Raw genomic sequence first — 25,848 nt, 5'->3', positions numbered from 1 at the left:
CTCATGTCTGTCATGGCTAAGTCTCCTCAGCTCAGTAGTCCAAGGATTTCCTCAGAGCTTCTATATCTTTGCAGTTGAGGTCTACCTTCTTTCCAGAGACTCCTAAAAAGTCTTCCAGGCCACCTTCCACTTTTTCTTCCATTAGGTCCTCCTGAAGTCTTTCTGAGGCAGAGGTGGATAGGATGATGAGAAAATTTCTCAGTACACAGATCCAGATGGGATTCTTTCCGGCTTCCTCTCCCATCAGATCCGTGAGCTTCAACTTTCATTCCATTCTGTTATCACTCCTTCTCCTATCCAACCTGCTGTTTTGAAACCCTTATATCCAAGATCCCTGAGAGTCAGACTGTTGGATCCGAAGATACCCCTGACTTCCACGCTGGTGACTTCCCTGATCCAGTGGGCTCCTACACCCCTGGAGCATGATGGCGCTTGGAGCCAAAGTGTCGACGTCAGATCTGAGGGGTTGACCTTGACTCTGAAGTTTTTGGAACTATTGCTTCCCATTAGGGCTTTGGTGTTTGACAGCTCAGCTCCTACTTCTCCCTCAGAGCAGAGAGTCAGGGAGGGCCTTGGATCATCTGCGCTGTGAGTCTCAGCTCTGGTCAGACTGTCCTCAGCTTCTCCTGGTCCTTCCTCCTTCAAAGTGGTGGAGAGGGTTTTCTCTCACTTTTGACTCTTGCACCTTTGGATCCAATCCCTGTTCTGTCACTGGATCCTGTGTCTGAGTCTAATCATCCTACACCTCAAGGACAGCCAGCCCATATGAGCTTCCAAGCAGTTCCCACCAAGGAACTCCCCGCTTTTTCCTGACACCTCTCCAGAACACCCCACTGAAGAGGTTCCTCAGAAGAGGTCATGCATGATGAGACACTTGAATTCCCCTCAAGAATCCCTCACAGAAGACACTTATTTTGATGAAGGAGAAGGGGCCCCTAGATCTCCACCTGAGGATGTCTTGTTTGGAGACATATTAGAGATCCGGAGGAATCGGTATTCTTGGAACCCCCCCCCCCCCCGGATGAGCTTATAGACTTTCTCTCCCACAGGACTTGGAAGGAACTGAACTTTGTGGAACTGATCCACAACACCTGGACAAAATTTTGAGTGCTCCCTTCAACAGACAACCCTGGATCAACAGAGTCCCTGTAGATGCCATGGTTGTTGTGGCAGGCACCAAAAAGGAGCTGTCTGAGCAGAGCTCCACTGTCCGTCCCCATAATAGGGAGTAAGGTTTGGGAAGCGAGTGTATGCTTCAGTGACCTTTGTCATATGGTTGCTGAATTACCCAGCACATTTCACTGGATTACAGAAGGATTTACTTAAGGAACTCAATAACTCTACTCCTGGGTCCATCTCCTCAGAGGAACAAAAGTCCTTTTCCTTATGAGTGGCCACCCTGCAATCCATTACAGATGCGTCCATGAGGCTAATCTCACACGCAGCTGAATGTTCCTTATGGGTGGCTGGTTCAGGCATAGCCATTAGGAGACATGCTTGGATGTGGTTGTGTAATTTTGCGGAGACCTTCAAGGTGATATCCATCAACGCTGTTTTTGATAGATCTTTATTTGGGCCAAAAGAGATGCTTTCCTTTAGTGAGCAAGATGGAAAGACCTTGTTTGCCATGGGAATCTGTTTTACCATCAAGTTTCGGGTACTGCTATGGGCACTGCCGTAGCAAATACCTATGCTAACTTGACTGAGCAGATGGGAAGAAAACTTTATATATGGTGTAAGTAACCCCTATGCCAGGAATGTTTCAATCTATAAGCGTTTTGTGGATGACATTTTCCTAGTTTGGCAGGGTACTATGTTGGATCTACAAAACTTTTATACATACTTGAAGGAGACTGTTGAATTTCTTAAATTTGAGATGAAGTTCTCTGATAAATCCCTAAGTTTCTTGGATATACAGTTGATGCTTACAGATCATGGTTTACAAACCAGTGTCTATAAGAAGGATGTCCAAGTAAACAGATATATCCATAAAAAAGTATGCACTCAAGGAGAACCTTCAAGAGTATCCTAAAAAGTTAGTACTTAAGAGCTAGTCGACTTAGTACAGAGCTGGAGGTATGTAATGCTCAGATGCAGGAAATGACTGTAAGTTTTGTGGAGAAGGGATACAATATGACAGAAATAGAGACAGCTTGGAGGGATGCTCTGACACTAAGGGACAGTGTAGCCAGACCCTACTTTTCTGTTAGAGGATTCCAGTACTGACACCATGAGTCCTGGTAATGGACAACCCCTTAGATATCTCATGACATACAATAGAATGAGCAGAACAATTGAGAATGTTATAAGAAAAAATTGGTTTGTCCTGAAATCTATACCCGGTCATGAGAAATGGCCCCCAGACCAACATATGTTTACCTGTCGGAATTTAGAACAACTTTTATGTTACAAAGATTTTTCTTTGAATAATACACAAGCAATTGAGTTTAAGAAAAAAGGCACTTTTCCATGTTACAATTATTCATGTTGTACGAGTATTAATCAGTGCCCCGAATTTATACATCCTATGAGTGGCAGGAGATTTATTTTTCACTGTACAGTGACGTGTAATACCACTGGTATTATATATCTTGTCACATGTAAGAAATGTTCAGGATTTTATATGGGCAAATCAGTAAGGCACTTGAGAGATAAAATTATTGAGCATAGATCGGAGATTCGTAGAAATATACCTACTAACTCACTGGCTTGCCACATTTCTGCAATGGGTGCTGCTAATGAATTTGACTTCAGGGTCATGTCTATTGTATACCCAGGTATTAGACGTGGAGACCATGTTAATAATGTGGATATGAAAGAATATGAATGGATAGTGAGGCTTGAAGCAGATAAAGACCTGGGCTTAAATAAACAAGTTATACTAAAACCTATTCTAAAAAATAAACAAAGAAAAATTAGAAACAAATGAGAGGAAGATATGTATATACTTCTTATCCCTTTTATCATTGTTTCTGTATCTTTAAGAAGTGGGTGTTCACCTTAATCAATTAATGGCTGTGTCATGTGCTACTAGTATAAATGTTGGTTTTAATTTTTCTTTTGTGTAAGACACTGAGGAAGGATGTTTTTTATATCCGAAAGCTTTGTCATTTTTTAACAAATTTTATTTGGCTTGACGGTGTGGAGAGACTATTTTCTTTTTTGCTGTTGCTTTGGTGTTGCTCTCTCCACCTTATCGCTTGTTCCACATTTTTATTGTTTGAATCTGTTTTTCTACCCACAGGGAACTTTTTCCAGGAGTCAGTGTGGTGATAAAAAGATGTGGTTCTGGAAATCTCAGGGACCTTTCCAAGAGTTACGCGGACGCTTTGACCTCAAAGGCAGAGGGTGAATTAGCTACAATGGAAGATGCCACCCATGCAGCAGAGGTGGTCCACAGAATCAACTGTCTCAAGATTCCTTCTCAGACAGGTCCTTTCAGCAGTCCTTCTCTGGAGGCAGTCAGGGGCTGCTTCTCATTGCACTTAAAAGCCTGGATAGCCATCACAAAGGATCATATCCAGAGGATATTTCATTACATTTTTTACAAGTTCCCCAAAGCAAAAGAAAATGTCTCCCTGGTGTTCCACACAATCAGTGGGAGTTAACACATCTAGAAGTTCAAAAGCTGCTGGACAGAAGAGTCATCCACGAGGTCTCCCTAGACCAAAGAGGGTCTGGAGTCTACTCGAGGTTCTTTTTAGTGCCAAAGAAAACAGGGGCCCTGAGACCTATTTTGGATCTCAGTTATCTGAACCAGTTTGTAAAAAAATGCAAATTCTGGATGGCTATGGTTCAGTCCATTCTGTCTCTCCTACATAAGGACAACTGGATGTGCTCTGTTGATCTTCAAGGCATGTGCTGTCATATCAAAATGAAAAGGTTTTCTCAATGATACATTCATTTCCAACTGGGAGCCAGTCATTACCAGTTCAGAGCCCTGCAATTTAGTTTCACCACAGCCCCCAGGGTATTCACCAAATGCATGGCAGTGGTAGCAGCTCATCTATGACTGCTTGGATTCAGAGTGCTTCCATACTTAGATGACTGGCTCCTTACTGCACCAGCTAGGCATCTTCTGGAAAGAGCCAGAGATTATTTACTCCAATTATCTCATTCTCTGTGAATTATGATCAGTCTGGCCAAGTCACAACTTCAGCCAGTTCAATCTTGGAGTTTATAATGGCTCACCTAGATACAGTCAGTTGTCTAGATCTTGTGCCTCAAAACAGAGTTCTTACTTTGAAATCTCATGTCAGACAGGTTCTTTCTCATCCTTCTCCCCCAGCATAAATGCTGTGGTGGATACACTCCAAAGAAATTTGTTAAGGGTGTCCATTTATTCTTCCTCTCCGAATGCCACATTGACCATCGATGCCTCCCAGTTGGGGGTTGGAGGACATTACTTGGGATGGACTGTTCAAGGCACATGGTTCCCAGAAGACTATTTTGCATATAAATCTCCTGGAGAGGAGAGCGGTGCTTCTAGTGTTGCAGGCCTTTCAGAGGGTTCTTCTACTAGGAACTATTGCTATTCATATGGACAACATGTCAGTCTGGTACATCAACAAGTGGGGGGAACCAGCTCTTACCCCTTTGCCGAGAAGCAATGAGAGTTTTGCAGTCCAACTACTTTCTTGTAGCGAAGCACATACTGGGGAAGTCCAACATCTTAGAGGACAAGCTCAGCAGGACCATTCTGATGCCTCACAAGTGGTCTCTCAGTCAGTCATAGGCAAATATGATCTTCCACAAATGGGGTCAACAGTGCTCCACTCTATAAGCCTCTCCATTCAACAAGTGCAGCAGGTTCTTTGCCCTAACTCCTCCACAGGGATAGTCACCGAGAGATGCTGTACTCCATGTTTGGCCCTCCGGTCTCCTTTATGCTTACCCTCCCCTGCCTCTAATCCCCAAGTTTCTTCAGAAAGCGCCTTGGTTGAGAAGCAAAGTAATCCTCATTGCCCTCTTCTGGCCTTGGCAAGTATGGTTCCCCTTTCTATGGTCACACCTAGTATGTCATTCTTGGACACCAGATACCAGTCCAGACCTCCTGTCACACCCTTTAGGGATAATTCATCCAGACATTGTAGGCCTGAAGTTGACTGCATGGTTTCTCCAATTCCAACAATGACTAGACTTTCCAAGCTATCCTCCCTAGTTTGCCATATTCTATTTTCGTCTCACAAACCTTTGACTAGGAGGATTTATAAGAGTAAATGGAAGAGGTTTTCCTTTTGGGCTCATCAGTGAGAGAGTTGGATCGTTTTACTGCTCCACTTCCTGCTGTTTTAGGTTTCATAGCCTCCGTCTTTCAAACCGGGGGCAAGTTTCTCCACCATCAGAGTTCAGTTAGCAGCCATCTCCAATTACCACACTGGAGATGATGCTTCTCCTTTAGCTTCATCTAAGTTATGTAAGACCTTTCTAAAAGGTACCTTTTTACTTAAACCTCCAGTTAAGAACCATACTCTACCTTGGGACCTGACATTGGTATTACACTTTGGTACATTCACTTTTTGCACATTCAGCTAAAGTAGACCTTAAGTTTGTGTCTTGGAAGACAGTCTTTCTGGTGGCCATAACTTCAGCAAGACAAGAATCTGAACCCCAAGCACTCTCTTTGAAACCAAAGTATTTGCTTTCTCACAAGAATAGAGTTGCCTTACTCGCGAATCCTTCCTTTCTACCAAATGTTGCCTCTGAAACAAACATCAGTCGTGATCATTTTGCCAGTTTTCTTTCCCAAAGTCCACCTTCCTCATTAACATACATCACTAAATAAAAAGTACATAAATGTATAGTAGATATATTCTGTACTAATGCTGTATTCCCAAGCTTAATACTGAAATTTACATCACCACTTTGACTATTTCAGACCATGGAGTTTGAGTCATTGCATGTTACAAGTAATAAGTAATTTTTTGGAGAAATATATATGACAACTCAGTAAAATATATTCTAGTAAAGTTCTGCAAAGGCGAACCTGAACAAAAGTCATATACTCTAATAGAGACTGAGCATATTGCAGAATGAGACTGTGGCAGTGAAAAGCCTAGCAGTACTTGCATTTGGTACCTTTGTAAAAGACTGTATGTCAACTCACCTTTGAAAGTTCACAGTTGAATTGTCAAAGAATGATAGTAAGTTTCTCAGGCACAAAACATCCCTAAGTCTGCAATTATGTTTTCCATGGGAGTTAAATGCACCTGTGTGTGTTGAATTTGGAGTAATATTTATGATTTTTGCTTGGCTACATGGTAGAAGGGGATGAAACCCAAACTACAAGTCAGGTAACCTGGGTTCTAATAGAGACTTGGATGGGGATGTCTGGATGAGGGAGTAGTAATTCTTGTTAAGGCAGGAAAAATACATTCACAACCCTCAAAAAATCTGGACCACAATGAATAGTTTACTGCACCCAGTATCACCAAACAACCATGACAACATCCCCACCCAGTTTAACAAATACTTTACTGAAACAATCCGAGCCCTAGCCAACACTAAAAACACGACTAGTAGCCCCACACCAACAGAGACCCCTACCCGTTTCAGTACAAAAAACAACTCCCCCAGTTTTTCCCTGCACCCAGTCCCCACTAATAAAATTGCTAAACTCCTCAAAAACCTTAAACCAACCACACTAGCAGCTGACAATCTTCCAGCAGATTTCCTACAGATAACATCATAAGCAATAGCCTATCCTATGTCCATTCTCATAAATAGGTCAATATCAGAATGCAAAGTACCTCACTCATGGAAAATATCACATATTATGCCATTGCACAAAGGGAGTAACTCCCTTCAGCTTACCATCTACCACCCTATTGCTATTCTATCACCTTTATCAAAAATATTAAAGAGAGTAGTTCATTCCCAACTAATGCAATACCTCCTAAAAAATTACCTATTATCCAAATTCCAGCATAGCTTCAGACCTTCCCATAGCACCACCACAGCATTACTTTCATTTATCCACATTGTCAGTCACCATAGAAACAACGGACTATTCATATCATCCATATTCTTAGACTTATACAAAGCCTTTGATATGGTTAACCATAAACATAAGGTCCTCCACCATATCATGGTTCAATAACTACTTATCAGACCATCAGCAGGCAGTTCTATGGCAAGACCAAAATATCCCTCCTATTACCATTAGCCATAGGTGTCCTTCAAGGGTCCATCCTCGGACCCTTGCTATTTTCACTATTTACTAACCAGATAGCCTCAACCTCAGTAGTGCAATACGCAGATGACACGACTATTATATGTGCTGCCCCCACCCTAAATGAGCTAAAAACCATAACCCAAAATAACTTTACCTTAGCAGAAGCATGGTTCACTAACATCAAACGTATTCTTAATCCCAAAAAAACAAACTCATTCTCTTTAGCCCAGGTAGATCTCCTCCACTAAGCATTGATTTTTACCATAAAATATAAAGATAATATACAAATCACCCCAACAACACACACAAAACTATTAGGTGTAGAAATTGACAATAATCTGAAATTCAACATACACATTGCACAGACAATCAGGAAAGTTAACAAAAAGCTTGGTCTCCTTTACAGGAACAGACAGTTCATCACTAAATATACCAAAGCCACTATTGCAAGAGCCCGTCTCTTATCTATCCTTCTTTATGCCTCCCATATCTTAACTAACCTTTGCCACACCAAACTAACCAAAAATGGAATCTTGCTACAACAAGATTGTCAAGTTTGCTACTGATAATCTCATAGATCCCATCACTGTCTAGCCATCAAGCAACTTATTTGGCTTGAGTTACCTCATCTCCTCCTACTCAACCAACTTTCAATAGCTCACAAGCTCTACTACCTTCCTGACAAAACCCCAGCCCTTCATCATCTAATCCACCCCTATACAATCACTAGAACCTTAAGATCTAGTAATCAGAACCACACAAATGTCGTCAAACATTAAAAATGATGTTGGCAAATCTCTCTTTGCCTGCTGTATTGCCAGAACCTGGAATTCACTCCCAAATCACTTAACTTCTACCACCTCTACTTCCCAATTTAAAAAAACTTCTCAAAACCCACTACTTAAATAACTGGCTTTGCTCATGTTACTCCCCAGGTTAAGCCATACCACCACACTGTTGCTGGGATTCTGCTCAGGATCAAATGGTTGCTCCCTGCTTCCCATTCTCTTCTAGTTTATTCAATGATAAATCCCCTGCAGTACTAATACAAATGATCTGATGTCAATTTTCATTCATCCTTGAAGTATGGGACTAAGATCTGACCCTCGGATCTGAGTCCCATATGTTGAGGATGAATGAAAATTCTCAACACAGATGGAACGTATGGTAAGAACATAACTTCTTTTTAAATAAGTAAAAGAAAAATTAATATGGATAGAGAGAGATAGATGTAATGGCTATTAACAGATACTGATATGAGTGAATGCTGTTATTGGCTGTTTTTCTGCATGCTAGCACTCTTCATGCAAGATTATGGTACAGTAGGGTCTAGGAATTTGCCCCTTCCCTACTATAGTTTGAGGCCAGAGTTTGGTATATATAATTAGCAGACGGTGCACGGGGCTTGGCTTCCAGTGAAAATACTGTGTTTTTTTTTTTTTTTTTTTTTTTGTGCTTGTTCGCTCCTTTTAGATCAATGTTTTCTTCAGTGCATTTTTGAGTATTTTCTCTTTGCTGCAACATTCTCACGCACACACACACACACACACACACGCGCATGCACACGCGCACACACACACACACACACACACACACACATATACTTAACTGCGGTGGTTGTGCTGCGGTAGCGTTGTCGCCTCACAGCAAGATGTTGTCCCGTTCGATTCTCAGCTAGAGCGTCTTCTGTGAGGAGACATGCGTGAATGGGTGTACCTTCATTGAAGGTTGGGCGTAAGGGCTGGCAACTCGGCACGTAAAAATCCACTGCCAATCATTAGCGGACCGGAGTTCCACTGTGGCGACCCCTAACCGGGAAAAGCCGAAAGACACAACAACAACATATATATATATATATATATATATATATATATATATATATATATACTCACAGATACACACACACACACACACACACACACACACACATATATATATATATATATATATATATATATATATATATATATGTGTGTAAATGTGTATATTGTGTGTGTACATGTATATACCAATGCACAGATGTGTGTGTGTGTGTGTGTGTGTGTGTGTGTGTGTGTCTGTGTGATTTTATTTTCTTCTGATGTAAGGATATACTATGGAGTAGTACTATATTCTGTGCCAACAGCAGTGGAATTTAAGTATAGTACTAAATATTACACTGTATGTATTCTGCCAAACATTATTCTCTTTTAAAGTACAGGCACTAAAAATTGAAGGGAATCCAAGGCTACGCTTCTAAATATTCTCTTAGATCAGTAGCTTAGCAAGTACTTGTGAACCTATGAATCCCTGCATTAGGTTTTAGTGTATATGCGGTAATTGGTTAGGCTTAAAATGGTCCCAAAGGGCAGTTAGCCTGATGCTAAATAAATAAAATAAATAATAAAATAAATAAAATACTAATCTATGAACCTATATGTCAGTCCCCTTTTGTGGTTGCATTGAAAACTTTTAAGACATTTAGGTATGACAGCAGGATATTCAACTAGAAAATGTACGTAGGGTGTTGTTTTACCATTGATTTCATTACAGCTAGGTGCTGAGTTTGATATCAACGGATTATCTCCCTTACCACACAGAGTTTGGATAATATATATTTGAGTCACAAAAGTTTTGCTTTTTTTTTTTTGTTGTAATACATAGGATTGTTTTATAACTGATGCAATGTCAACTTAGTAAAGATATATTCTGGTCCAGTGCTGCATAACTCAGCCCAAGCAGCAGTCATATACATCCCACTGGAAACCATATATAATGCACTATGGCAGTGAAATATATTTATCCTCTGCAACTTTATTATTAGCCTCAAAGTGCACAAACAAAATGGTGTTCTTTCTTTTTCTTTCTTTCGTTTATCTACAAGTTCATGCATATCATGAAAAATAAGCAGTCACACTCTTCTAGATGGGATAATCACAAACACACTCTAACAAACTCTTTTCCATCAAGATACTCCCTCTCTCACTTAGTGATCAGTTCCTAATACGCTTCTTCATCACAATTCTCCCTACTAAACTGCTGAAATACTTTGCTCACACATACAGAAGTGAAACAAGTTCATAGTTCAGTATTAGGCTAACTGCCCTTGTGGGCCATTTTTTTAAGTCCAGCCAATCACCCCTTATGAGAATCGAACCTGTACCTTGTGCTTTTAAGGTAAGCACCTTAACCATTATGCCAGCCTCACAAGTGACTTTGTGTACTGTATCATGGAATTTCTCCCTTCCTCAGTTTTCTAGAATGAGAGAAATGTGTAAGGGTAGTGCTTGCCTCCAAAGTTAGGTGCTGTTGTTTGCCCTCTGCTTTAAAAACAATTTTAAGCTGCTCTATTGCTTTACTTATAATTTGCAGTTTTCAAGATATTACAATCAAGGATGTTAGATGTGAAGGATCAGTTGACATTCATTTAGAGTAGAAGCTGTATTTGAGCTTGTACTTACAAACATACACTGCTCCCACCAACAAACTGAAACAATGATCATTTAATAGTGATCATGTAACTGCCCTTTGCTTTCATGCATCTGTAATGTCTGATTCTGAAGAAAGTACATGAAATAATGGCCAGAATAATTTGTTTTAATGTTCTGTTCTCATTCACAACCCCAAATTTGTGTAAGGAAAAAAACCAACAAACTGAAACAATGATCACTTAATAGTGATCATGTAACTGCCCTTTGCTTTCATGCATCTATAATGTCTGATTCTGAAGACAGTACATGAAATAATGGCCAGAATAATTTGTTTTAATGTTCTGTTCTCATTCACAGACCCAAATTTGTATAAGGAAAAAAGTTAAAAAAATGAATGCAACAGTGCTGTGCGAACTGTTATCATTGCTGAGAGTTATAGCTGGTAGCCTGTCAGTGTTTATTAAAGAACCATAACTTCAAGAGAAAACCATTACTGATATAGAATATCTACTCTTATTGAAGTTTCTAGTCAAATGACTAGAGATTGACAAGTAAACACTGACATCATTTGCTCAGAGTGACTGATTTCAAGTGCTTAACTTAGGTTGTAACAGGAAGGGCTAACCATCTAGAGTTGCTTTGTGAAGTAAGAAGCCATGCAGATAAGATGCATAAAGTCTGACTTCTGGGCTCTAATTTCCATTCATCTTCATGGGAGGATATAGTGCTTATTTTGTTAGAGCAATGCAACAACAGTAGACCTTACTTGGAGAGGTCACTGTAACTTTAAATCATAACAGTGAGTTTACCTGTCTTATGCATTTCTTCTCCTAGACAGAATTTGTGAAAACAGTGACATCCTTTCTCTGAAGAACTAGTGGAGATCTGGTGCTGGTCAAGTACTATCACAGCATAGAATGATGCTCCTAATATCCTATCCCACTCTTTATATGGATTTTTGAGCTAGTATTGCCCAGAGGACTTTGCTCAAAGGTGACTTTCTTTACCTCCATGTCTTGACACATAAAAAAGTTGGTTATGATCCGAGACTTGAGCATAATTATTTATAGGTCCTGGAGCCTTACCTGCTCCTATGTAAAATAAAAGTCAGAGAAACAGTCTAGGAGCACTTATCACTGCAACGCAGAGGTCAACTAACACACAGAGCAGTGATGTGAAGTGTAAATAGATTTAAAAGTTAAGTAATCCATTTAGCATTTTTGAAAGGCTGAATGAAGCGTTTAACAACTTCCCACCCCTCTTCTGTAATGGTCACATACCACTGTTAATGCTGTAGCTCAAGAACTTGAACTCAAGAATGATGAAGGGTGATTAACTTAAGCTTGTTAAGCACCTTTGTGATGTCAGAAAGGTTCTTAATAAGCTTGTCTTTTCTGTAGTTTTGGAGTGTAATCATGGTGCTCTGAGCACTATAGTATTTTTACTGTTGTCATAAAAGCAAATATCACAATATATTTGTGTTCCTTGCTTATTGCTGTCTGTATTGTTTTTTGACTATTCAGTATCCATTCAACAGTGTCTTGCAGTTATATCTTAAATATGACATTATTGCAGCTTAAAATGTATTATGGTACAAGAAGCACATTTTGGGACTACGTAGTCAAGTTACAATGATATTTTTGCTGATTTTATTAACCAATGTCTGGCATTACCTGTTTTATTCTCAGTCTTCTAGCTTGTAGTAGATATGCGTATGTTATCTGTTTTATATAATTAGCATCCTTTCTGTAGTAAAATTTAAAAGCTAACACAATTAAGCCCACTCGTACATGGCAAAAAATGTAAGTTTTGGCCTGAATTTTTGTGATACAGTGTCTTTATCGAGCATGATCAACAACAAAGGCTCTGCTCGACAGGGGTACAGGAAGATAACTTTTTTGGGTGGCGTAAGCCAGGGAACTTTGCTGGCTAGGCTTACTTAGGCCCTTGGGCCGATAGCCTAGTACCCACCTATGAACCTATAAGAATTGTTTATTGGCCATATGAAGAAAGTTTTAGTGAAATTCTTGTAAAGGAAAACAAATATAAAATGTGACATTTGTTAATTAAGTTAGTTCTACTTTGTGTAATTAATGATGTTGTCTTTGGAATGTGGGATATACTGAAATTTTCCACTGGTTGGTAAAGCACTGTAATAACATAATCAAAACTCAGCATGTAGTCTTTATTATACTTTAAAGAGAAAGTTAAAGAGAATGTTATGGCCTTATCTCACCTTTCACCTCATTTTTCATTTTCAGGTTCAAGCGGCTTTGCTGTCGCTAGTGGGAGAAGAGCTAGAAGTTTTAAAAAATGAACTGATTGCCATCAAAGATATATTCCTACAGAAAGAGTTTGATAAAGAAGACGAAGAGAAAGGAGAATTAGAACAAGGTACTTAATTTAGTCAGAGGTTTTTGAAGCAGATGTTAAATCTTGTCAGAATCTAGGGAAACAAGTAGTTTAAGTTTATACAGTAGCACACATGCACACAAAATAAAATCCATTTTATTATCTCTATTAGATTATCTCTATTTATACCTTGTTATACTTGTATGTACCACTACTGTATGTGCTTATGTATTGTATAATTTGATGTTAAGTTGTCATTCTCGCCTTCATTCTTGCTGGATGGGTTCGGAGCCGATCCTCGGCTCCGACTCTGCCTATACTATAGCTCGAGAGCTATTTTTACCGGCTCGAGGCAGCCCTATATCCCACAATACCATGCGCTAACTCCCTGATCTCGTTTGCCGCTTCACTGCAAGGTTGCCTTTTTTTACCGGCTCAGGTCAGTAAAGAAATTTTTTCAGTAAGTCTTCGAATTTGAGATAGTTTATAGTTTAGCCCCATTAGTTCCCTATCGATTTATTTTTACTTATTAGTGATATTTCGTTAAGCCCTACCCACCCTTTTAGCTAATTTTATAATCGGGCCTACGGGCTTTAGTTTTTGTTTACTCCCAACCCCGTATAGTGTGTGTGTGTGTTGTGATCTTAGTCAGCCCCCTTAACTCCCCCTTGGGTTTAAGTGAGTGAGTGTGTGTGCTGACTGTATTACTGTCCTTAGGGCAATGTCCAAAGACGCTAAGGTCTCGGGATTCAAGAAGTGTGACTCGTGCTGTCAGAAAATGTCTCTGACAGACTGTCACACTTCTTGCGTCTACTGTTTGGGGCCTTTGCACCTGCAGGACTCTTGTTCCATTTGTCACGGATTTAGTTCAAGAGTCCTGCAGTAGCATCGCAATAAACTTATATTGCGGGGCTTATTGAAGCCTGATGACTCCCCGTCCAAGTCTGGCTCGGGGAAGTCATCTAAGCCCGCCAATCCTTCGGCTCCAGCTTCTGAGTCGAGGGCTGGCGAATCTGAGACTGCTCCAACATCGGCTCCAGTCAGAGCCAATACGAGCAAGACCGCATCCGCTCCGAAATCTGTATCGGAGCCGACTTTAGCGCGCAAGCGCTCTAGGTCTCCCTCACTAGAGTCCGTCCGATCGGCTCCAAGATCGCCCCTCCTATCAGAGCGGAGTCATAGGACTCATTCCTCCAGGTCGTCTAGGCTTTCCGACCACAATATTGAGAGGGTAGTCAGTAGACTCATAAAATCTCAGGCACTGGCCCAAATGCTTCAAAGCCCGTCTCACCAGACTGTGGCTCCCTCGATACCGCCTTCGATTCCTCCTCCGACTCTCCAGTCGAGTTCGGAGCCGGAGTTTGTCGGAACCGTAACCTTGCCCACATTGGAGCCGATACTTCCATCTTCGGCTCTGGCGTTGTTGGCTCCGACCTCTTCATTGGTACCGTCCGTGGAGAGGTCCGGGCGCAGAGACTCCATTGTCGGCTCCGAGGGGGCGAGTGGCATCGGACCCTTGTCCGACCCCGATCTCGCTCTCGGAGCGTCGGCTCTGGTTAGTTCGGCCCCGACATCATTTTCGGAACCTTCTCTGTCAGTGCCGGGGGTGGTTCGGGTGTCTTCGGAGCCAGGACTGCCTTCGGTGCCTGATAGGGGGGCTTTCGAGGTGATGAGGAGCGTGCTGGATCCAGTGTCAGCTCCAAGGTTGGGTTCTTCAGCTCCTCCCTCTACAGTGCCTGTTACAGTCTCTGGCCATCCTCCTGCAACTGACAGCAGAGATTCAAAGCGCAGGGTACCCACTTTGGGTGTCTCTTCCTCCTCCGAGGCCTCCCCTGAACCTTCAGGGGAACCACTAGGAAAAAAAAGTGCAAGAGGAAGCACGTAGACTCCCCTGAGTCTCTCACTTCGGACACCGACTTGGATGAGTCGGAGGGTTCCCCGAGATCCCCCTCTGAGGATGTCTCCTTTTCAGACATCCTAGAGATCCTGAAACAGAGGGGGAATTGGTCCACCCTCAAACCCTCCGAGGACGAGTCGGATTACCTTGACGCTTTTGAGTCTCGCCCTTCCACCTCCTGGGTGTCTCCTCCTTTCGACCCACTGATGGAAGTAGTGGCCAGAAAGGCATGGGCAGCTCCTGACTTAATGGAACCTACCCCTAGGAGACCCTCTAAAATTATTTCTGCTCCGGAGGACAAACCATTTCTAACCAAAGGTGTCTCGGTAGATGCTATGGTGGTAGCAGCCGCCACTAAGAAGGAATTAGCTGATGCTTCTGTACCTGTTCATCCTCCTAACAAAGAGTCTAGGACCATGCACAGGTACGGCAAGCGGACATTTGTTTCAGCGACCTTTGCCATGCGATCGCTGAACTATTTATGTCATTTCACCCGCCTTCAGAGAGATTTGCTCAAAGAACTGGGTGAAACCATACAGGATCCTTCTGCTGTGGGGTATCAGGACAAGATTAACTCCCAGCTGACTACCCTGAATTCCATTGCCAACTCCTCCATGCGGCTTATATCCTATGCAGCCAATGGAGTGAGTAGGGCCGCAGGCACAGGTGTTGCGTTGAGACGTCACACCTGGATGCGACTCTGTAATTTTGCTGGTCCCTTCAAGGCGTCCTTCACCAACACCCCCTTTGATGGTTCAGAGTTGTTTGGACCTCAGGTGAAGAATACCCTCACCAGGTGCGAGCAAGATGGTAAGACTCTCTCTGCCGTGGGAGTCCACTTTTCCACACCATCTAGACCTTACCCTAAAGGTCTGAAGGGTGGAAAGATGTGGTTCTGCAAACCACAGGGAGTCGCTCCAGTCGCACGTGGTGAACTTCCCCCCAGAGGCAGAGGGGGGAATAACAATAGACGTCGCCCCAGGGGCAGAGGGGGTCCACAGAACCAGGGTTCCAGGGAATCCTTCCCTGATCAAGCCTTTCAGCATCCCTGAGACACTGCCCGACTGTCCACCTTCGGAGGCAGTCGGGGGAAGATTATCTCTGTACCCGGAAGCCTGGCAATCCCTTTCTCAGGACAATTGGGTACAGTTGATTATATCCGAGGGTTACAAAATCCCCTTCATCTCCCCTCCGATCCAATCGCCAAGACCCCTCCCAAACGTACCACCTGCACAAAGGGGTTAGGCACAGCTAGAAATAAAAAAGCTGTTAGAAAAAAAGAGTCATCCAGGCAGTTCCAGCAGACCAGCTAGGATCCGGAATCTACTCCAGGTTCTTTTTGGTTCCAAAAAAGACAGGAGACTGGAGACCCATTTTGGACCTCAGCAGACTGAACAAGTCTGTGCAGAAGACAAAATTTCGGATGGTAACACTGCAGTCCATTCTACCCTTTTTGGGCAGAGACAACTGGATGTGCTCATTAGACCTCCAGGACACGTACTATCATATAAAGATACACAGGCGCTCCAGAAGGTTTCTCCGCTTCCGGCTGGGAGCCAGTCATTACCAATTCAGAGCCCTGCCCTTTGGTCTCACCACAGCCCCCCGGGTGTTCACCAAATGCTTGGCAGTGGTCACGGCTCACCTGAGACGCAAAGGATTCCAGGTGTTTCCATATTTAGACGACTGGCTCATTACTGCTACCACCAAACAGCATCTTATAATAGCCAGGGATTATACCATTCACATTTGCAACAAACTAGGTATTTCCATAAATTTTGCAAAATCCTCTTTGCCGCCTTCTCAATCTATAAACTTTATAGGCGCCGTACTAAACACCAGAGAAATGTCTGCAACATTACCACCTCAGAGAGTGACAGACATACGGTGGAATGTTCAGCTACTGTTTCAGTCCAACAGAATTCAAGCCAAGTTAGTACTGAAAATGTTAGGCCTCATGGCAGCGGCGATCCTTCTCCTTCCTTTAGCTCGCTTCCACATGAGAATTCTCCAGTGGATGCTTTTTTCTCAGTGGTCCTTTCTACAGCTCCCAATGACTCACAACATCTTGATAACCCCATCTTGCAAGAGACACCTCTCCTGGTGGATGGTCTCCCCTCAACTTCTTCAGGGCAGACCCTTTGTTCTCCCCCCTCCAGTTGCCACAGTGACAACGGATGCCTCCCTGATCGGGTGGGGGGGGGGGCATTATCAGGGCAGGACTGTCCAGGGCACATGGCAACAATTAGAATGCCACCTGCACATAAATGTCCTAGAGATGAGAGCAGTGCTTTTATCGTTGCAAGCCCTTCAGGACTCTCTTCCCACCGGGACTATAGCAATTCAAACAGACAATATGTCTGTAGTGTGGTACATAAACAAGCAGGGCAGAACAAAGTCCTATCCCCTATGTCGGGAAGCACTCAGACTTTGGCAGTGGGCGATCTCCTCTCAACGGTTTCTGATAGCAACGCACATCCCCGGGAGGTCCAACATCATTGCGGACAGACTGAGCAGAACAATTCTCATGCCTCACGAGTGGTCTCTAAATCTAGCGGTAGCAGAGAGAATTTTTCAGAAGTGGGGCCAGCCTTGCTGCGACCTTTTCGCAACCCTTCAAAACAGCAAGTGCCTCGACTTCTTCACACTCTTCCCTCTACCAGGCCATCCCCCCAGAGAAGCTCTAGTCCACGATTGGCCTCGGGGTCTTCTATACGCATTCCCCCCTTCCCGCTGATTCCGCAATTAATTCAGAAAGCAACCGCATTGAGATCCAAAATGATCCTCATTGCCCCTTATTGGCATCGACAAGTATGGTTTCCGTTCCTGCACCATCATCTACTGGAACAGCCCTGGCATCTGGAACCCCTTCCAGACCTTTTGACCCACCTAACGGGCAAGCTGCACCAGTCTCTTCGTTCCCTCAACCTCACAGCTTGGTTGCTCCACTTCCAACCATAGCCAGGCTTCCCTTCATTTCTCTTCCTGTCCGTGATATCATTCTTGCTTCCCATAAGTCCAATACTAGGAAGACTTATGCGAGCAAATGGAAGCGTTTTTCATTCTGGGCAGAAGCTAGGTCCTTGGATCCTTTTAATGCTCCAATTCATAAAGTTCTAGATTTTCTGGCGGAGCTTTTTCATTCAGGATCGTCGTCGGCCACTATCAGACTACAACTGGCGGCCATTGCCAATTTTCATGTGGGGCTATCGGAAACAAATATTATGTCCCACAAACTCTGTAAAGTTTTCCTCAAGGGTGTATTTTTGCTCAGACCTCCCATTAGGGATCCTCCTCCACAATGGGATTTAAATTTAGTTCTAACATCATTAATTCTCCCTCCCTTTGAACCTGCAGCTTCTTGCTCATTCAAACTTCTCTCTTGGAAAACTCTGTTTTTGGTGGCTATAACATCTGCCAGAAGGGTATTGGAACTCCAGGCATTGTCTGCCCGTCCCCCTTATTTGGCTTTTCATAAAGACAGGGTAACTCTCAGAACGAATCCTTCCTTTCTACCAAAAGTTTCTTCTGAATCAAATCTGAACCACACTATTGACTTGCCTGTGTTCTTCCCAGATTATTCAAACAGGGCTGAACAGAAATTGCATTCCTTGGATGTTCATCGCCAGCTGCGGTATTACCCAGACAGGACAAAACAATTCAGAAAGTCAGACCAGCTCTTTCTCTCTCATGCTGAAGGAAAGAAAGGACTTCCAGTATCAAAGGTAACTCTTTCTAGATGGTTGACATCCATCATTACCTTTGTCTACCAGTTGAGACACAAACAACTCCCGTCTAGACCTAAAGCTCATTCAACTAGGGCACTATTAACATCAACAGCCTTTCAAGCAAGGTTACTGTTAGATGCCATATGTGCAGCAGCTACATGGGCTTCTCAACATACTTTTATTACCCATTATAAGCTTGATATAGCCTCCAGAAATAGAGCTGACTTTGGTTCCACCGTACTCAGGAGTCTGTTCCGTTGAGCCACCCAGGACCAAGGTGCTAGGGACGCTGTCCCATCCAGCAAGAATGAAGGCGAGAATGACAACTTAACATTAAGAAGTTATGTACCTACCATAACATTCCATGTTAGTTGTCTTTTTCTCGCCTTCTTTCTTGCGTCCCTCCCTCCTGCTCCCTAGCCTGGACAGACTTGAAGGTCTCTGAGTCCTTCTCTTTCATGTTATACAGTCCTTTACGGTTACCCCGTATCTTTAGTGTTACCAGCAGGGAGACCGTATTTGGTAATAATAATAATAATAATAATAATAATAAATATATACTATGTGTTAGCTGCCAACGAGATCTGGGGAGTTAGCGCATGGTATTGTGGGGTATAGGGCTGCCTTGAGCCGGTAAAAATAGCTCTCGAGCTATAGTATAGGCCGAGTCGGAGCCGAGGATCGGCTCCGAGCCCATCCAGCAAGAAAGAAGGCGAGAAGAAGACAACTAACATGGAGCGTTATGGTAGGTACATAACTTCTTATTATTTATAACAGTTGTTTTTCTTTATGGGGATTTTCTCCTGGGCCTCTGCTGAAAAACGGCCTGTGCCCAGTCAGACTTTCCCGATCAACAAACATCAAATAAACAAGTAAATAAATAAAGTTTAGTAGATCTTGCAAGCGATCATAACCATCTGGTTCTGTGGTATTTATCCAGTGATACAGAGAATGCAGTGAAGCCAGTTCTTAATTAAGAAGGCCTCAGGCCTGGATGGACTGCTGTGAGATACTCCTGTCACTTTGAACAAAATGTTAGTCTGACATAATATAAATAATTACAAATATATAGTAGTTGGAAGCTATCGCCTTTAGTCAGACCTCTCACCACCTGTCAGACTTCCTTGAGTCAAGTCTTTTCATTTTGATTTTTTAATATTTCTGTGCAATGGGAACACTCTTGTTTTTTTTTTTTTTTTTTTCAGAAATATAATTTCCTTCCTTTACTAAATCTTTTGGGGAATCAGTGTTGATTCCAAACAGACTATTTTCCAGCTCATGTTATTCTCTGTACTAGGGTGCAGCCAGGAAAATGGTGAAACATTGCAAGTTTATAGATTAATTTAGCAAAACAGCTCATTAAAATATGTCTCTATGTCTCTATCATCTGTCTCTCTCTCTCTCTCTCTATATATATATATATATATATATATATATATAAAACATCTGTGTTGAATTGTATTCAATATGGTGACAACAGTGCAACTCCTTGCTGTGAATTGTTACCATACTTATAAGGAATGACAAAATTTCATCTAGTGTTCTTGACCTGAAGAGACAGACTTACTTCAGTAAGTTTATTAGCCTTTTTACATATTTTGAAAGTGATTCCTAAAATGTATTACATTTATTAAGAAGCAGTTCTTTCCCATTATATATGTTACTGGAAATATATGTACACCTCAGCTCTTCAACTGAAGAACAACAAAAAAAAAAAGAACTTTACTGTAGCAAGCCAGATTGCTACTTTATTATTGTTGCTTCTGCCATTAATTTTGCCTTTGTCTATAGACTTTTTGCATGATGAGTTTAAGACATTTGCTTAATGTTCCAATGTCCCTGTGCCTCATAAGTCATAAACTGCTGCAGGCATTGAATAGTAAACGAGATCCTCATTATGTGTTAAAGTCCGCTGAACTAACTTATCAGTCCAGTGGATTAAATATGACATTGATTGGCAAGGGTGCAAGGTTCAAAGCCTTTTTCATCCATTTATAGTTTGGTTTTTCGTTTGTTTTAAAATGTTATCTATTTTTTACGTCATATCCCTAGTGTCTAGTGGTGGTGGTGTAAAGGATGAATATTCGCAGTTGGAGGGTACAGGGTTGGAATTCTTTTTAGTGTGTTTAGTATCCTGTACAGTAGTTCCTTGCTCCACATTATTTTTCTTTTAACTAAGTGCCTTTAAGACATACTGTATAGGGTATCCTTGGTGTCTTGTGATCCCGACACATATCTTTACAGTTATCCCTGGTGGCTAGTGATCAGTTCCTTGCCCATGTTTTGTATAAGTGCCGTTAAGAATTCTCCGTGGTGTGTATTGTTCCCCCTAACTCATGCCTTTAGTGTTCTGCCTGGTGGTTAGTGTACCTCTGAGCAACATATTAATAAAGAAGTACCATGGTGTCTACTGGTCACCCCGACACAATATTGCAGGTTTTGCTCATTGGTCTAGGCCATACTTCTCAATCTCTTGGAGTAAGAAATCTGGACAAAACCATGAAAAAAGTGGTACAAATAGGGACAATTTTTAAATAGTGCTCTTACAAACTTAGAAAGTTAATAGAATAACAGGTTTTTGCAATAGCATGAATTTTCTGAAGGGTATGAAGTCTAAAACTCAAATGTCTGTCATTATTTTCTAACTTCAGTCATTAATGATTTGCCACTAATTTGCCAGAAAGCCACAATTTTATATAAAACGGAGTGAAAATATAAGGCACAAATCTGGACATTCTGCAAAAATCTGTTCAGTTGAGAGGTGGAAGTATGACAGTCACCTCACACACACACACACACACACACACACACACACACACACACACACACACACACACACACACACACACACACACACACACACACACATTCACATGCACAAACACACACACATACACACCCCTTACCTATCCCCTCACAAACTCTCCCCTTAATGTGACCTCCCAGGCAGATATACCCTCACATGTAACACTCACAGTTGCATCCCCTCGCATACACAATACACAAGCTCTTTCATTCCCTACCACTACCTAACCACTAAACTCCCTAGTACTTACCTCTGCCATGATGGATAAACACAAACAAGGCCATGTTCATTCTCATGAGCAGCCAAGAGTGACCATGCTACTTTATGCATTCAAGTGATTCTCTGATGTGCCTTACAACAGGAGGAGAGGACTTGACTAATTAGCATATGTCTTTCCCCCAGAATGCCTCCTTAGCATCTAGCACAGCTGTAGAGACAGCCTACAGAAGTGCTGCATGTCTTTGTGTTGTAGCACCCTGGTAGGCCTGTTACTGAAAATAAAAAGTTACCACAAGGTGTGCACCTCATGTACTCCTTTGGATAACTTTTATGAATTCGAGCCTCCCCATCTATTGGTTTTTAAGAAGGATCATTTCTTTCACTGTGTATCTTAACTGTGTTCTAGTGGGTGGACTAATTTGTAACTTCTTTTAGTTTAATATTTTATTTGGTCAAATGTATTACTTAATGTCATTTTTGAAAACCATTTGTTAATTTATTATCTGAGACTTCATCTACTAAATCACAAGTGTAGTGGGGATTAGAAATGACCAAATCTCCCATTACTAACAAGTGCGCTGAAGGTTTAAGAATATTTGTCATATTTTGAAGAAATTCTTAATAAACATGTCAGTGTATAATTAGTAATTTGACAAGGTTCTCACTTCCTTTTGTAAATGAAAATTGTAGGTGCACATTGTAATCAGAGAGTAATATTCTCATATTCAAAAAGGCATTATTGTGTCTTTAGCCATGGAAGAATGGGCCAAAGACTTTTTTGGATGGAAGTGAATACAGTTACTTCTGAAGCTGACTCTACTGATGTTCATCGTGTTTCACTGTTGCAGTCATGACGGTGGGGTTCTCCCCTGCCGGCAGGCAGTCCTCAGTCGGCCAGAATCTCAAAGTCTAGGTCCGGCGTCGGCTGTTCAGCCATGCTCCCTGACGTCAGAGCGCCAGGAGTACAAAGCTGACAGCCGACGCCATGTTCTCCAGTCTTTCTTGCCGTGCGGTGATAGCAGTTCGCATTTGCTGGTCGGCTGACTCCTGACAATTTTTGCTTAACGTACTTCAGTCCGAAGACTTTCTTCTCCTACTCAAAGCTAAGTACCCCGTTGGGGAAACTTTTTTCTTGCTCCAGTCCGATGTCAGAAAAAGTTAATAATTGTATTTCATGTGGGAAGCAAATACCTCATAAGGATTTTCATTCTTACTGTAGTCCTTGCTTAGGCCCTGACCACGACGTAGCTAGTTGTCTGTTTTGTGCTAGATTCAATCAACATACGATTAAACGAAGGTACGATTTTGCATTTCATTACTTCGGTAGGCGCTTTAATTACAAAATGTCGTCGGATTCGGTTCCGGCTGCCGGAGTTCACAAACGACTCGAGGATAAAGACAGGCCTCCGAGGTCCAAATCGGATGATATTGTACAAGCACAGCCAGCTTCAGGTTCGGCCGTCGTCAGTGAGGCGCTTTTGCAGCCCCTGTAGTCGGCCATTTCGATGGCCGAAACGGATTCCCACGAGGAGCCAACTAGGCCTTTGAATATTTCTGTTGCAGGACCTTCGGACAATGCTCCTTCGGATGGGTCCGGAGCCGCTGTGCAGGTAACTGCTTCCGAAGGGGTTTTCAGGCCTACTCAGCTTCTAATGAAGGCAAAGCCAAAGACAAAGGCAAAGACTCCTTCCAAATCAAAGACTACAGCTCAGGCCTCTTCTGATCCGGCACCCAAGTCTCAGAAACAGTTACTTAAGATGGCGGAGGACTTACTTACTATGATTAGGGGTTCACATCCCCCTCCAGATAAAAGACCAAGGCAGGAAGTGTATTATGACTCCTCTGATCAGGCTTCTGTTTCTTCAGTTTCTTCTTCTGACCTGGAATATTCTTTCCCTCCTTATGAGGATTCTGATGCTGAGGAATCCATTCCTTCAGCTTCTCCCCCTGAGGATTTCTCTTTTGGGGAAACTTTACATGAAATGAGGGAACATTTTCACTGGGAAGGACAGGAGTACTCTGAATCTAAGAAAAGACTTAGGGATTTTCTTCTTCTTCCCCAACATAGACCCCTGGCTATCCATCCTATTTTGGATATTGTGGATGATGCTTTTTCGGAGGCTAACTTAACTCCGGACTCTCTTCCTCCGGCTCCTGTTAAGCCAGACAGATATTATAGGGTTCCTGATTCCCACCAGTTTTTATACAAGAATCCTACTGCTGATCCTGAAACCATTTCTCAGGGTGCTAAGGGGGTTAAGGCGCTACTGCTAAAAACCCCATTCCCACTGAGAAGGATTCCAGATCTTTAGAAAGATGGGGCAAAAAAGTGTACACTTCTGCTACTTTATCTATTAGGGCTTTAAACTGTCAATTTCATATGCTGAAATACCAGCAATTTCTTCTGTCTGTTTTGAAACAAAAGCTAACTTCCATTTCTGCCTGTGCAGATAAGGAATTACATGACTTAATGCATGCCACTGAACAAGTTGGGAAGCATGGTTTACACTGTGGATTTGATGCCTTGGAGGCTTCTTGTAGGGCTGCTGCCTCTGGTACAGTCATTAGAAGGCATGCTTGGTTAAAGGAACAAAACTTGCCAGATCAAGTAAAAGCTAAGTTATTGGATGTTCCTGTTGAGCATAATGTTTTGTTTGGACCTAAAGCTGAAGAGGTGATAAAGAAGATGGAGGACAAGGCAAAATCCATGCAAACGGTTAAAGATTTCTGACAAGTACAGCCACCCATATTTAGTAGGAATTGGCCTACTAAAAATTGGTCCTTTCCCAATTCAGACAGGCCTCAGAGGGGTAGATACAGATGCTCCCGAGGAAGGCCTCAAGCGCAAGCCTCTTATAGACCAAGACAGTGGACTGCTTCCACCCCTAGGGGAGGAGAGGACAGGTCGCAAGCTCATAGAAAACAGGCTCAATGACTCCCTCTGTTGGGCTGCAGGAACTTCTTGCCTGGAAGCCCCACTCGGAGGAAAACTTTCTCTTTTTCACCTAAATTGGACTCATGTAACCCAAGACAAGTGGGTTCTGGATGTGGTTTCAAGAGGTTACAAATTCCATTTTCATACCTTACCAAGACCAAGCGGATGGCCGGATCTTCCAAAACATCAATGGTTAGAGGCCTTAAACCAGGTGGAGGCTCTCTTGGCAATGAAAGCCATAGAACTGGTTCCACTTTCAGTGATGGGACAAGGTTTTTACTCAAGGCTCTTTCTAGTCCCCAGAAAGCAAAATTCATGGAGACCCATTCTGGATCTGTCAGTCTTGAACACTTTTCTCGAGATACCAAAATTCAAGATGCTTACTCTACAGCAGCTACTTCCAATGCTGACCAAAAATGCATGGATGGGAACTTTGGATTTAAAGGAGGCATATTTCCACATTCCCATCAGGCAGGAATGCAGAAAATACCTCAGGTTCAGGGCCGGATCGAGGCACTATCAATTCTCTGCGCTGCCCTTTGGATTGTCTACTGCGCCCAGGGTCTTCACCAAATGCCTGGCTCCAGTAGTAGCTTACTGCAGACTCAAGGGAATTCAAATTTACCCTTATCTGGATGATTGTCTAATTCAGGCAGACAGCAAGGATGTCTTACTCCAGCATCTAGAATTTGTTCAGAACCTTCTCAAGTTCCTGGGTTTCTCTGTAAACATAAAAAAGTCAAATTTGACACCCTCACAACAGATAACTTTTATGGGTGCTCTTCTAAACACCACAACCCAGATGGCATTTCTGACATCCGAAAAACAATTACAGCTGGCTTCAACTTTCAAAACCTTGGCAACTTTAACTCAGCTTTCTGCAAGGAAATTCCTGCAGGCTTTGGGTTACATGGCCTCCTGCATCCTTCTCGTACCATATGCAAGACTACATATGAGGAAAATTCAGTGGTACCTAAAAAGCGTATGGTCTCAGCATTGCCACAGTTTAGACATACAGATCACCATCCTGCCTTGTCTCCAAAAGGAATTCCTTTGGTGGTCCAGGGCATGTACTCTAAACAAAGGGAAACCCTTCTGTCTGCCTCCTGCCACTCAGATTCTAACCACAGACGCCTCGGATTATGCATGGGGAGCCCATTTTCAGGGCAACTGTCTGCAGGGCCTTTGGACAAAGGATCAGAAGCTCCTGCATATCAATTTAAAGGAAATGTTAGCCGTACAGAACGCTCTATTGGCTTTCAGGAATCTTCTACAACCAGGACAGCTACTGATACGGACAGACAACACCATAGTTATGTGGTACATA

General features: G+C 42.4%; 1 protein-coding gene across 1 annotated transcript in view; it reads left to right on the top strand.

Annotated features, from left to right (window-relative positions):
• FAM114A1 (family with sequence similarity 114 member A1) overlaps positions 1 to 25,848 on the top strand; it is a 1,202,629-nt gene that overhangs the window by 706,267 nt on the left and 470,514 nt on the right. Inside the window, exon 8 of the mRNA XM_044062942.1 lies at positions 12,846 to 12,978. Within this exon, the coding sequence (XP_043918877.1) occupies positions 12,846 to 12,978 (133 nt within the window). The remainder of the gene's footprint in view (positions 1 to 12,845; positions 12,979 to 25,848) is intronic.

This window comes from Protopterus annectens, chromosome 2.part1 (genome assembly GCF_019279795.1).
Source record: "Protopterus annectens isolate FY-2018-M chromosome 2.part1, PAN1.0, whole genome shotgun sequence".
Lineage (NCBI taxonomy): Eukaryota > Metazoa > Chordata > Ceratodontiformes > Protopteridae > Protopterus > Protopterus annectens.
The sequence above is the reverse complement of the archived record's forward strand: the minus strand, read 5'-3'. Positions and strand labels throughout refer to the sequence as shown.